Source organism: Sitophilus oryzae, unplaced genomic scaffold (genome assembly GCF_002938485.1).
Source record: "Sitophilus oryzae breed Bouriz unplaced genomic scaffold, Soryzae_2.0 scaffold_1191_pilon_pilon, whole genome shotgun sequence".
Classification (NCBI taxonomy): Eukaryota; Metazoa; Arthropoda; class Insecta; order Coleoptera; family Curculionidae; genus Sitophilus; species Sitophilus oryzae.
The window spans coordinates 92,238-106,360 of NW_022145828.1; the positions used below are offsets into that span (position 1 = coordinate 92,238).

Here is a 14,123-nt window from a genome sequence, read left to right on the forward strand (position 1 = left end):
ATTTTGACATATTTCACATTTTGTGAAAATGAAGAGTAAATTTTAAATTTACTATCTAGATGAAATCAAATGCTCAAAATGCTTCCTTTCCTGTTAACTGCATAAAATGATTGTCTTTTTAAAAGGATTTTTTCATTTTAAAAGGCATATGTGGAGTTCTACCTCTACAATAATTTCTGTCATATTGTCGACAATAGTTGGTCGAGTTTTGTAAACACTGTCAAGTGTAACATACTTTTGAAGGTGACCAATATTCAATATTAATTTTGTCTCACCGTGTATAGGAGGATTGATTGACGTATTCAATTTTTTTCGGTCACTTCCTGTTTCACCGGAAATGATTACCCTCGGTATTTTTACACTTTATTCAACAGAAAATGACACTCTGGATAGAATGACACATCTAACACACTAACCTCTGTAAAACCGTCTCAGAGACTGGCTGTTAAAACCCTGAGACTGTATGCTTAGTATCTCTCTATATATACTATATATACTCAAGAAAGGAGGACACTATCTCATAATCTACATTCTTTGCACTTACAGAGGAAACCTCCAGCGAAACAAGTTATTTCTACGAAAATATACACATTTCAGAATTAAAATTAATATATCAAAAACAGAATTTCTATACGGTCTCCCCGTATTATTCCGGACGAATTTTAGAGGATTGAAATGCGATCCTTCCGCATCGAGAGACGTAAGAGGGAAGAAAAAAGGGTAGGAAGAGCTTTTGAAAATAAATTCACTCTATAAAACATCCTTACGGAATTTATGTTTGCCTAGTTTGGCTCCGAAAGAGGATCTCAGCCACGTGTGCGTGTGTGTATGGCTGGAGATTTTTCGAATCCTATTCATCACGACCGTCTGGCCTTTTTAAAAAACCCCGAAAACCTTTTTTATGAAATCGCATTTATATACGATTCTGGTATTATCCAGACGTGCTCTGGGAAAGTTACCGTCTATGACTATGGATTAATTTTATTCTATATGTTATTCTTTCTATTATTTAGCTTTGTTTGTATAATTCCCTTGTCTATTATCTGTCTAAAGCAAGCCACATTCGTTCCAGTGTACTGGCGTAATATACAAACTTACAAACTCTCAACTTTTTCAGTTTTCAGCGGGTAAAAACTTTATTTAGCAACTTACTAAAAACTGTAGTTGCGTCGGAAGTTTTGTAATCAATATTACTGGTCCAGGAGACCTTACTATAGGGTTGCCAACCGTCCTCTATTCCAGAGAACAGTCTTCTTTTTGATCTCACTGTCCTCTTTTTTCTCACGTATTGAAAAAGTCCTCTTTTTTACATATCAAAATCCAAAAAATATTCCTCTATCGCCACAATGCTTTAAAAAATTGTTAATCTGTGTCTTTCGCTACTCATTTGTACAGAAAAGAAAATGAAGAAATATTTGTGGCGTAAAGTTTTCAGATAAAAGTTGTAGGTAGTCACATCTATAATGAGATGTTTTTTTTCTAAAGCCTGTTTTTTAAGCTTTAAGTCGTATCTGAGCAACAGAAGTCAACTTGTGAAGGTGGATACCACGTTGTCTTCTAGCAAGCCAATAGAATGTGGAGTACCTCACGGCTCAGTACTAGGCCCTATTTTGTTTCTTTTTTTTATTAACAACATTGCTAACATAAACATCATTGGTAAAGTATGTCTTTTTGCGGATGACACTAGCTTCACTTGAAGCAACAAGGACGTCACGGCACTTCATAGGATTATATCAAATGACTTTAACACCATTAAATCTTGGTGCGATTCGAACCTCCTGAGTCTTAACATTTCTAAAACTAAAGCTTTGTCGTATAAAAACTCGCTGCAGCCTTTTGTACTTAACAACACCACCATTGACGTCGTAAAGTCCGTAAAATTCTTGTTGTAGACAATTCTCTAAAATGGGACATGCATATCAACGATTTATCGAAAAAATTAAGCTCTGCCTGTTTTGCATTAAGATCTGTTCTAAGGAGTTTAACTTGTCCGTGACTAGAACTGTTTATTATGCACTTTTTGAGTCGCACCTCAGATATGCCCTTCCATTTTGGGGTACGTGTTGTGCGACTCAATTTGACCTCATTTTCAAGCTCCAGAAGAGAGCTGTTCGATATTCACTGGGACTAAACAACAGAACTCATTGCCAGGGCTTTTTCAAAAAATTAAAAATATTAACTCTTTCTTCCTTATTTATATTTGAATCCGTTTGCCTAATACGTAAGCATGTATCAGCTTCTCAAGAAAGGCAATCTCACACTTATCCACTCAGGAACGCGGAGCAAGATCTTTATCTACCTACCCCACGCTCAGAGTTAGTTAAAAGTTCAATATTATACAACTCGAAAAAAATGCACAGTCACCTGCCTTTTGAAATCAAATCCTTAACATCATTTTGTTCATCTTGCAAAGCATTGAAATCTTATTTACTAGACAAGGCTATCTACGCCGTAAATGACTTATACTTTGATAATCGAATTTGATCTTGTAAACACTGGTCTAATGTTTGCTATTACTATATTTAGTATAAACTTACTAAATATTTTTGAATCCTATTTTTATTTTTTTATTCTTTGACATTGTAAACATTTATAAATGTTTATTTTAAACAATAAGACTGACAATGTAATTTGTATACTTGTTTTTCAGAACTTAAATTCAGAGTGGCATTATTGCGAATTACAAAAAAGGACTAAAACATAGTTAATAAAAGAGCAAATAAGTTTTAACTAACCTACACCACTTTTATTTTAAATGAAAACCTATTTTTGTGTAGCGTAGTCAAATATTGACGTATTTTTGTTTGACATTAACTAAAATCTGTCCAAAAAGTAAAGAATATAAAAAAAGAAAAAGCAAACTAAGTGATATTTTGGATAAACTCTTTTGATAAAAGAAACTCGTAAAAACTTTATTGCAGAATCCGGGCTTGATAAAAGTTTTACTAGATACAGTTACCTCTTATATTTTTTATTTGATACTAAATATTATGAAACATCCTCACATGTTGTATTGTATGGATTTTTTATTAGATATTAAATTTATGAAATATTAGGATAGACACTCACTTCAAAATAAAGCAATGTTTATTGTTATTCTACCTTAAAAAACGCTAGGGATGGAGTTTAATATTATTTATATAAAAAAAATTAATGTTAAAATAGAAAACAAAGTCCAAACCACTATCAAATTGATAGTGGTTTGGACGGTGACATGGACTTTTAAGAAAAAAAAATACATTAAAGAAATTAATAATTAAACATATACATAAGCTCAAAAAGGCACCTCAATTCTTATATTGAAAAGTGTGGGACAGGTTTAAGGCCTCGTAAAACCTTATCATGTTTGCGTCATAAACTTACGCTGAAAATCGTCTCTGTTTCAGGTAGTCGAGGTGCGGAGAGAAGAGACCATTACAGGGGACATAAAATGTCACTCTGGCTCAATCTGATCCCCCAACTTCACCGGCCAGGGGAGGGCGATGACGTATCGATGAGGCACCATCACTTTCAGGAGGAGGACGATCAATATTACGATGGTGAGTACCATATACGTTTAGTTGTAAAAAAAATGTCCTTAAATTTATAGCTGTTCACGTTAATTCAGTGATCTCGAAGATATATGCATTTTGTCTTGGTCACATGCAAATATATTTATCCTCAAAGGGAAAATATATTTTTTTCTACAAACGTCAAAAAATTACTTACTAGGTACGCGAATTGATAGCAATGTGCAAAGTGACAATTTTTTTCATTTTCCTACGTTACCATGACACGGTGCGCGAAGTAATGTGCGAAATGCCTATTTCGCACACTGCATATAAATTATATGGGATTTTGGAATTTTAATTTTTGGAAAATGAAGAACTAAATCATAACTAATAATTTATTTCGAAATATTCAAGAATAAACAAATAACAAATATGCATATTCCAGTTATTATGTACAACATTAACATTAATAGTACAACCAGTACACGAACCAATATTTAATCCCAAACTAGATAGTTCTGATTTTGCTTGAGATATGGGGGTTTTCGGACTTGAGACACTATCCAATTTTGATGTAGAGATATTTGATCCCGGTATTTGAAACTCTAAAATTTATTTGATATTTGAATTTTATTGTTGATAGAATCCTCGACGTATCCCTCGGCCACTGTCGAAGATTTCCATCCTCCGTGGCGCCTCAAACTAAATATATCACCCCCTGCATTAGCAAAGAGTGTGGCTGAAGTTCTCCGGAAACAATGCCTAGTGTAGGCCTCATAATCTGGCAGCTTCAAGTGTTTTGCTATCATGCTAGGCATCCTAACCAATAGAATTTATGCCGACCACTTGGTTAACACATTTTTTATTTTGATATTTTAAAAACAATCTGCGACTGGTAGCATTTCTTGGACGAAGAGCTGCGTATTTTCGGTAAATCTTAATATAATTCAAATTTGACACTGTAAAGATTCGGTCAATGTTTGTTTTTGTATCGGGTACTTTAACAATCAAAAATTGAATCTTTATCTTCTATGTTATCGACCGTCAATTTAGTAAGTTCCTCACGGCGGCAAGCATCAGAAATACCAAGTATTAAAACGGCCTAAAAGGAAATCGATGACGATGTTCAGTAATAAAAAAAACATACATTCCAAGCTCACGCTTTTTCTCGAAGCAATTAATATAATAATAATAATTTTTAGGGATATCCCGATTTTAATATTTGTAGAAGATGATTGATCACCAAAGTAGCACTTCGCGCACTAAATACAAAAATAACTATTAAAGAATATTCTTAACATAAAATATTCCAATTTTTATCTACACTAAATACTAAACAAACTTTGTATAATGATATTTCACATAATTGAAAAATATATGATACACATTTTATATTAAATTCTAGAATGTAGATTGTATGGGAGTGGGTTAATCACCGCAAGCTTACAGATCTATTGTGTCCCCCTTTCTTGACTTATAACTCATCATACTGTCTCAGAGCTTTGACAGAAGCCAGTGTCTGAGACGGTTTTACAGAGGTTAGTTCTCCATCTCCGATATCAGTGGTACCACAGTTTATGGCACTACTCGATAGAATTTATAAAGCTGTCTCTGCATATCGTCCTCTGTCTCCGCGATAATGGCCGCATCACCAGCGTAACACACCATGCTAACTCCCATTCGATAACCGATATTCATCGAGGTCACCGTTTCTATGATGATGTCCATTAAAAGATTGAATAAGAAGGGACTAAGGCTGTCTCCTTGTCTAATGCCTCCTGGTGTTGGTATGTCTCGTGTTAGATTATTACCTGCTTCGCGTTTTCTAAGTTTCAAAATTAGGGCCCTGACTGATCGTCATCAACTTGCACCGGACTTCGATGGATTACACTGACATATAACACTCTTTTATATTTTTATATTTTTATATTATTCCAAAATAAAGCCGGCTTACGTTCGACTGTCAAAATATCCGTCCCGGCCAACTATATAATTTTTACATCAGTTTCGAAATCCGTTGGTATACAGCCGGATATGACAGTTATGTTTTCTATGTAAATCCCATTCCAAAACGAATTTCCATTTGAAGGAAATATAAAAATGGACATCGCAATATACTGTTCTATTTTATATAATGCGTTTCAATTTTATTTTTATTTGATATTTGTTCAACCAAACCAAACCGTATAGCTAGACAGTTCAAATTTTCACAGATAATGTATAAATGTTGCCGCTATAAGAACAAATACTAAACACAGAATTAAATAAATGTTTATAAATAAAAAAGTACTTTTACTAAACATTATGTTTTAAGTAAGAATTTTACATAGAATCTTTCAAGTCCTCGGTGGCCGCGTGGTTAAAGCGTTAGGACTTTACGCTGCTATGACGTTGGACCCGTAGTACGGCAGGTTCGATTCCTAGTCAAGGCGACTTTTTTAACCTTTTTTTTAATTTTTACATATTTTGACATATTTATTTTTATTTTTTACATATTTATTATTGATTAATACAATTTTTAGTAATGTGTTTCTTCATTTTTTTTAATTACTTATACGCGCATTTAAAATTTCAGCTAAATCGGAAAAAAAGTTTATAATAATATAGTGTATAATGTTGTATAGATGGTATAATATAGATATATATAGATGATATAATGAATGGTACTGAACCCTTCGTGCGCGAGTCCGACTCACACTTGACAAATTTTTTCTATACACAGTAGCTGTCCTTAGAAGGGTTTGGAACCTCCCAGTGTTGTCTTTAGAAGAGGAAAACCTTTTTTATTATCGGCATTTCAGAAAAATGCATTTCTCATTAAAAGTTTTGCTTGTTCTAAAATGGATCTAAAAGTTCTAAAATTCCGTTTATACTTTTCCAAATCTTCATACCATTTCGGATTAGAGAAAAAGATGAAAAATATGAAAATATATATTTCATATCAATTAAACTTTTGGTTACGTAATCGAGGGCGCGATTTTTAAATACATAGTTGCCAACCCTGGACATATTCGGCACTGTGCTGACTAACTGGAATTTAAATTTCTGAAGATCTGCTGTAAAAAATGTCAAGTTGCCGCATTTATTTATTTATTTATTTCCTGACATTGTCATTCGTTTTGACACTATAGTTTTGTATATAACAAATTTTTGGTTTAAATAAATAGTGTTGTGATACTTTAAGCTTAAAAATGTTTACTAGCAGAACTTGCAGTCGAACATTGTTCTTTTTAGACCCTCTTTTAGTGTAAAGTGTACAGGATAGCTTAATAGCCGTAAAAAACTCATTGCAACTTTATTAGAATATTTTGAACGATAAAGCGATAGCAGTGACCCTTTATGTCCCTTAAGTGCTGTTAAGGAGGTGAGTTTTGTTGATGTAAATAATACCTGTAAAATCTTTTGATTACAAGAAAATATATAAAAGTGGACAACGCTCTGCCGGTCAAGCTTAATCACGTGACTAAAAGTTTATTTGGTACGAACTGTACATTTAAATTATATCCACTGTTTGGCTGTTTTGGTCAAGCGCTCTAAACATTTCTATCTCGTCGGTATTTTATTTATTTAGCAGCCTCTATTTTATTTTCGACAGGTATACATTTCATTGATTTAGAATTTATTTAAACCCGAAAAACAGTTCGAAAAAGCAAACGACAGAAAAAAAATTCTAATTAACTACAACATTTTTTTCCAAGTGGTTTTCCAGAATAAATTCAATTACGTTTGCGAAGCAGTTGCGAAATTATTCACAATTTTAGCGTGGAGAGATTCTCTCCCGGGCCCCATTAAACATAAAATATACAGTTAGTGTTTAGTTTTCAGTGTATGGTGCGTAAAATTGGAGATTTGTTTAAGTCCATAAATTTAAATGGCGCGCCGGGAAGGACTTTATCTATATCGGAATATACGGCGATTCGACCGAATTTATGCCCAACAATCTGAAAATTTACAACAATCGGAAAACGGCGGAAACGATTAAAGTTACACCGCGAGTTTCAGGTTAGGTTTAATAAAGGATTTTGATTTACTATATAAAATACACGTTATTTATTATCAGATCTATATTATATATCTATCCTATCTTTATTGGTTTTATTGTTTTGCATGAATAGAAAATATTAGTAGTAGTTCAGTCATTGGAGATTTTTGCTGGGAAAAAAGTCCGGAAATTTTGCAACTTTGCAGGTTTATAGGTTTTGGGGTCCCTAAACTAAAATCTATAAAATGCACATTTCCGGACTTGCCGCCGGCGCCGCCATCTTGCCAAGATGGCGCCCAAAATCGGTATTTTGTGAATATCTCGAAAACTATGCGGTTTTCGCGAAAATTTTAGGATAGCATAATAAAAGAGAATGAAATTTCCTATAAAAAAGATTTTATGAAAATTTTCGCTAAAGTCAACCGTTTAGGCACAAAATCCCTGGAAATTTTATAATTTTGCGTAAAATATGATATATTATGTATAGTCGATTTTCCGAAATCAAATGTCGATTAGGGTTCACTAAAACTAATTTTAGTTTAGTTTCTTCAATTTTGTCATAAAACAGTGGCGTATAATGAATTTGGTCATTAATTTATAAATAATTAATTTTAATTATTGAAAATGTGTACTTGTTTCCACACCACCCAAGAGGTAAAGTATATGGCGCGTTTATTTTAACGTGGTCTCCCCGGAGGCCTACTCCACTAGATAAATTAAAAACTTTAACTTATCTGCACAAGCCCGACGGATCTGGCTTATTGATGTCAAAGTCGATCGTGTCTGCTGTGCTGGGCTCATCAGGGTGGTCTCTCAATACGTCCAACTCTTCATCTTCAGCCGCCAGAGGGATATCTACAGGCAAGTCCAACTCCTCTTCATCGGATTCGTCGAGTGATACTTCAATGACATTGTCACAGGATTTCCCATTGCAGTATGCACAAATCATTGGACATTTTAACCCTGCTTTTCTGCATCCGCATGCAAAACCAACAACTATGGTAAAGTAGTTGTTGGTTTTGCATTTACAGGATAAAAATGCCAACAGGGATTTTGGAGCTGGATCTTTCAACGTTGTACCTGGAGTAATGCCTGTTTTTGTTTTCTTACAACCCCATTCTTCGGCATCTTTGGTACAACCAGATCAATGCTGAACCTGGTGGCAAGTTCGCAATGAATGCTGTCCAGCACGATAATTAATTATTCATAAATTAATGAGCGAATTAATGATACGCCACTGTTTCATGACAAAATTGAAGAAAGCTAAACTAAAACTAGTTTTAGTGAACCCTAATCGACAGTTGATTTCGGAAAATTGACTATACATAATATATCGTATTTTACGCAAAATTATAAAATTTCCAGGGATTTTGTGCCTAAACGGTTGACTTTAGCGAAAATTTTCATAAAACCTTTTTTAAAGGAAATTTTATTCTCTTTAATTTTACTCTGCTCAGATTTTCGCGAAAAACGCATAGTTTTCGAGATATTCACAAAATACTGATTTTGGATGCCATCTTGGCAAGATGGCGGCGCCGGCGGCAAGTCTGGAAATGTGCGTTTTATGGATTTTAGTTAGGGACCCCCGCACTTTTTTCCAAGCAGGTTCCTTTTTTGATCCCCAATGACTGAACTATAGGAAAACCGAAGATACCAAATAGAGATTTATATACATACACTTTAATGAAAATTAGAGGTTAAGGTTATATTGGTATATTTCATAATAAATTTAAACTTTTAGTTATGTAATCGAAGGCGCGATATTTAAATTCATTGTTGCCAACCATGGGCGTATTCGGCGCTGTGCTAACTAACTGGAATTTAAATTTCCCGCTGTGAATTCAGGTGGTAGCTCTGCTCTAAAAAATGTTAAATTGCCACATTTATTTACTTATTTCCTGACATTGTCATTCGTTTTGACACTTTAGTTTTGCATTACGAGTTTTTTTGTTGAAATGAATTGTGTTGTGATAGTTTAAGCTTAAAAATGTTTACCAGCAGACCTTGCAGTCGAAATTGTTCTTTTTAGAACTTCTTTTAGTGCGAAGTGTACAGGGTGGGTCAAGTTCGACGCTTTTAAATGGAAATACCCTTTTCTATAGGAGATAGACGAAAACTAATATCTGTGTCTGGAGCTCAATTTTCATCAAAAACATGATGGTGAAAACCGCACATCAATATCTGTTACCGTTTTGGAGTTACGGGGTGTTTTTCAAAAATGTGCATTTTTAACAAATCCCTGTAACTTTTTTGCTATGGAAAATTTTGTATTTCTATGAAAACATTTCCAAAGCACCTTTTTACGTAGAATTTAATGGTTTAAGTATAATTTTTTTTAAATTAATAATTTATTATTTTTAATTAACTGAAAAGAATTTAAAATTACCTTTCCAAAAATATAGCACACTTGATATTTTGTTATAATCCCCTTCGAAATACAGAATTTTTGAAAGTTTGCCACTTTTAATTAGTAGGCTTTGGACCCCTTATTGATGATATGCCCTTAATGGAACTCGAAAACATATTTTTCCAGCAAGACGACGCACCACCTCTGAACGCTGAAGTTATCAGCAAATGTTTGCAGCCAATTTCAAGAATAATTGAATAGCTTACCAAGATCCCATTGGCCGTCGAGGCCGCCTGACTTAGTACCCATGGATCTAATCCTATGGATATATTTGCAGGAAAATAAAGGTTCCTTATTCTTCCGTATAATCTAGACAAGAATTAGAAATACTTAGCAGTTATGAGAGGGTATCTTTCACCCCACTGAGTTAATTAATTCCGCGAGATATGTTCAAAAACTGCCCCGTCTGTCCATAACAGAAGACGGTCGATATGTCGAACACCTGGAGCAAAATCTCATGTCTTAGTTTGCTATTTATTTTTATTGTTATTAGATATAGTTTAAATGTGTTGATGTTGGTTAAATATATTTTAAATTGTTATAAAATTCTGCATCTTTCATAGCAAATATTATTTTCGTTTTAATTGATGCTCACAGCTAGAATTTGTTTGCATTACAGCCGGTGCCGTTCAAAGCCTACTTATTTAAAGCTGGCAAATTTTTATATACTGTATATCTCGAAGACGAATCGAACATCATATCAAGTGCGTTATATTTTTGGAAAGGTAATTTTAAATTATTTTCAAAAAATTAAAAATATACAGGGTGTCCCATATAAAAAATCAAATTTTTTGTTAATAATTCTCAAATTATTAATTTAAAAAAAAAACATACTTAAACCATTAAATTCTACGTAAAAAGGTGCTTTGAAAATGTTTTCATAAAAATACAAAATTTTCCATAGCAAAAAAGTTACAGTGATTTGTTAAAAATGCATGTTTTTGAAAAACACCCCGTAACTCCGAAACGGGAACAGATATCGATATGCGGTTTTCACCATCATGTTTTTGATGAAAATTGAGCTCCAGACACCGATATTAGTTTTCGTCTATCTCCTATAGAAAAGGGTGTTTCCATTTAAAAGCGTCGAATTTGACCCACCCTGTACAAGATAGCTTAATAGCCGTAAAAACTCAGCGTAACTTTATTAAGTTAAAAAGTAAAATTAATTAGATTTTTTTTCTGTCGTTTGCTTTTTCGAACTGTTTTTCGGGTTGAAATACATTCTAAATAAATGAAACTGGATAAAAGAGTCTGCTAAATAAATAAAATACCGACGAGATAAAAATGTCTAGAGCACTTGACCAATACAGCCAAACAGTGGGTATAATTTAAATCTATATTCACAAAGCATATCATATGTCATCTTTTGACATTTCCGAATATGGTTTATTGGAAATTGCAACATGCGATTCATAACGACAATTTGACTCGAAATACCAAGTGTGTGGTATCAAATTATTCGTAAAAAATGCTTTTTCCATATATGCTAATGAATAATAATCTCTAAAAAAAATATAAAAAAGTTGTAATGATAAGCCACTTTTGAGACGGACCAGGTATTGTATAATTTTAAACGATATAGTTCATTAAATTTGGATTTTTTCAGTAACGCCTTAATGGATTTCTGTTAAAAAGAAATAACAAGAACAGTCATTAATGATCGTGCTGATTTTAAACGTCGTTTCCATGACCAACTAATGATTCTTTTAATTTTCATTTAGTTAATTGGGTAAATTGCAATCTGGAAAAACAAAATGTTCGGCAGCACAAGTTATAATAATTTATAACGTATCTTTATTTAAGAAGGTTATACGATCAAATTGTAGAGAAAGCCAAACCTGTAGAAAAAGGCATACGACAAGGCGATTCATTAACCCCACTTCTTTTTAATATAATCATGGACGAAACAATCAAATAAGTGCACCATTTAAATGGATACAAAATGAGAGACCGCAATATGACAACTCTATGTTATGCCGACGACGCTGTGCTATTCGCAGAAAATGAAGACGACCTCCAAAGACTAGTATATCGATTCAATCTAGTAGCAAAATCTTATAACATGATAATCTCTGCATTCAAAACAAAGAGCCTGACAACATCAAAAATACCTATCAGATGCAAGATTGTCGTGGATAACACAATAATAGAGCAAGAAATGAAATTTCAATATCTCGGTATAGAGATATCCGGTTATGGTGATATCGAAACAGAGGTAAGACACCAAAAGCAATGAGAGTGGCTGGATGTCTAAACGACACCATATGTAAAAATAAATATATAGGTGTCGAGGTCAAGTCAAGAATATACAAGGCTGTCGTCAGACCCATAATGACCTACACAGCAGAAACCAGACCGGATACAACAAAAACAAAAAGACTCTTGGAAACAGGCGAGATGAAAATCCTCCGCAAAATCACAAGTAAAACGCTGCTAGATAGAGAACGAAGCGACAACATAAAACAAACATGCAAGGTGGATAGCATTAATGAATGGGTATTGAGCAGAAGACGCGAATGGAATGAAGATATAAGCCGAATAGACGAGGGAAGAATAGTAAGGTCAGCTCGAGACAAATCACCACTGGGAAGAAGTACGGAAAGGCCAAGAAAAAGATGGTGTGATAACCTTACCATCGATTGAAACTGTAGGCATGATGTGAAGAATGAACAGGCAATCTGCCTAATATAGAGTAGGAAGAAGAAGAAGAAGATACGATCAAATTCTAAAACGCCCTAATTAGCAGCGGCATTATACGGGTAGTGTATCACTCTGTAATGTGCAGTCGCAGTAGCCGTTGATATTCCGAGCCGGCATTTGTTTCGTCGGCCGCGAAAATAACGACACGAACAAAAGGGAATCGCGACTCGCGCCGAAACAAGCGACTGCCACGCGCTTCAATTGTTTCGCGATTTTCGCGGTGGCTGTGCAAAGTGGAAAACAATTGCCGGTAGCAGAAGAGAGAGAGAGAGAGAGAGAGAGAGAGGGGAAGAGAAAGAAAAAGAGAAAGGCAATAATTATACTAAACACTACTACCTAGTTGGAAAGTCGAGTTTGTGTTGTAGATTTAAAAGTTTTCCGAACTGAAAATGGGTAGTATTTTTTTCATTTTACGATTAAAATGAATGAATATACCATGCTGGCAACTCTTACTTTTGGGTCGGTATTTATATGTGTGGAAGTAAATCGCATAGGGATCTTATTAAGTCGGAGTGAGAGAAATACGACGGTGTGCTGTTGCGGCGTTGTCACATTTCTCCGGTACGCCTTTCCCTATCAAGAAAAGTGAAATCACGATCGCAAACCGCTTATTTTTAAAAGACTTTTTTTTCGAAAATATAACTAAATAAAATCATTAGATGTGTTTCTGAGCATTTTAAATGGAATTATAAGGATATCGTTAAGGTGTCCATCTTTTTATAATGAGAAAACGTCAGAAATCGCGGTAATTTAAAAACTCAACTTTTTAACACATAACACGCGATAACTCAAGAATCACCTTAGATAATGATTTTTTTTTAATTTTGAAGTTCTGATCTTTTACAAGATGTTTAAATAAGTAAAATTCGATAGGCTTGTTTTTTTTTCCATTCAAAAATTTTAAAAAATTATCCATTTACTTTAAGTGCGTAGCAATTTTTAGCAACTTTTTTATTTATAAAGATTTTCACATACTGTCTGGAAAGAAAATATAGCAGAGATATTAAGAAAGTTTTTGAAAAAAAAACTACAATCAATTATTTCTAATGGATTTTAGGATATCGATTTTTGAATTCAGAGTTCTAATAGCGCGACCACTGTCGAACACCAACTCAATTCCACTTATTTTTACCAAAAGTGCAGGCGTTTCGAACTTGCACTTAAAAATTTACAAGCTATAGGGAAAATTACAACGACTCGTTGATAAATAATAAATAAAGTATCACGAAACGTAATTAAATCATGAAGCTAGGGTGTACGTCATGCATTCAGCTTTTTGTAGAATTTTAAGTACTGATTGGGTCGACCAGTCGGACGCATTTGAATTTGAATATCAAATATCAATCAAATTCACATGTGTCAATTGAAACGTCAAACAGAACTGTCAAAATGGAGGTTCATTAATCTGATTCTGTCAATAATACATGGATAGCATTATACACCGTTATTAGGTAATTCAGAAGACCCTATATTTGTTTATGATAGTTTTACAAAATTTTTCTATGGATAAAATATTTTTAATATAATATTTTTTGTTATT

The 14,123-nt window shown here is 33.6% G+C and overlaps 1 protein-coding gene across 1 annotated transcript in view; it reads left to right on the forward strand.

Annotated features, from left to right (window-relative positions):
* The window catches only part of LOC115891733 (neuroligin-4, X-linked-like), a gene marked incomplete at its 5' end in the record, with an annotated part of 76,674 nt that overhangs the window by 52,251 nt on the left and 10,300 nt on the right, over positions 1–14,123 (forward strand). Inside the window, one exon of the mRNA XM_030912278.1 lies at positions 3,387–3,539. Coding sequence (XP_030768138.1) covers positions 3,387–3,539 — 153 coding nt within the window. The remainder of the gene's footprint in view (positions 1–3,386; positions 3,540–14,123) is intronic.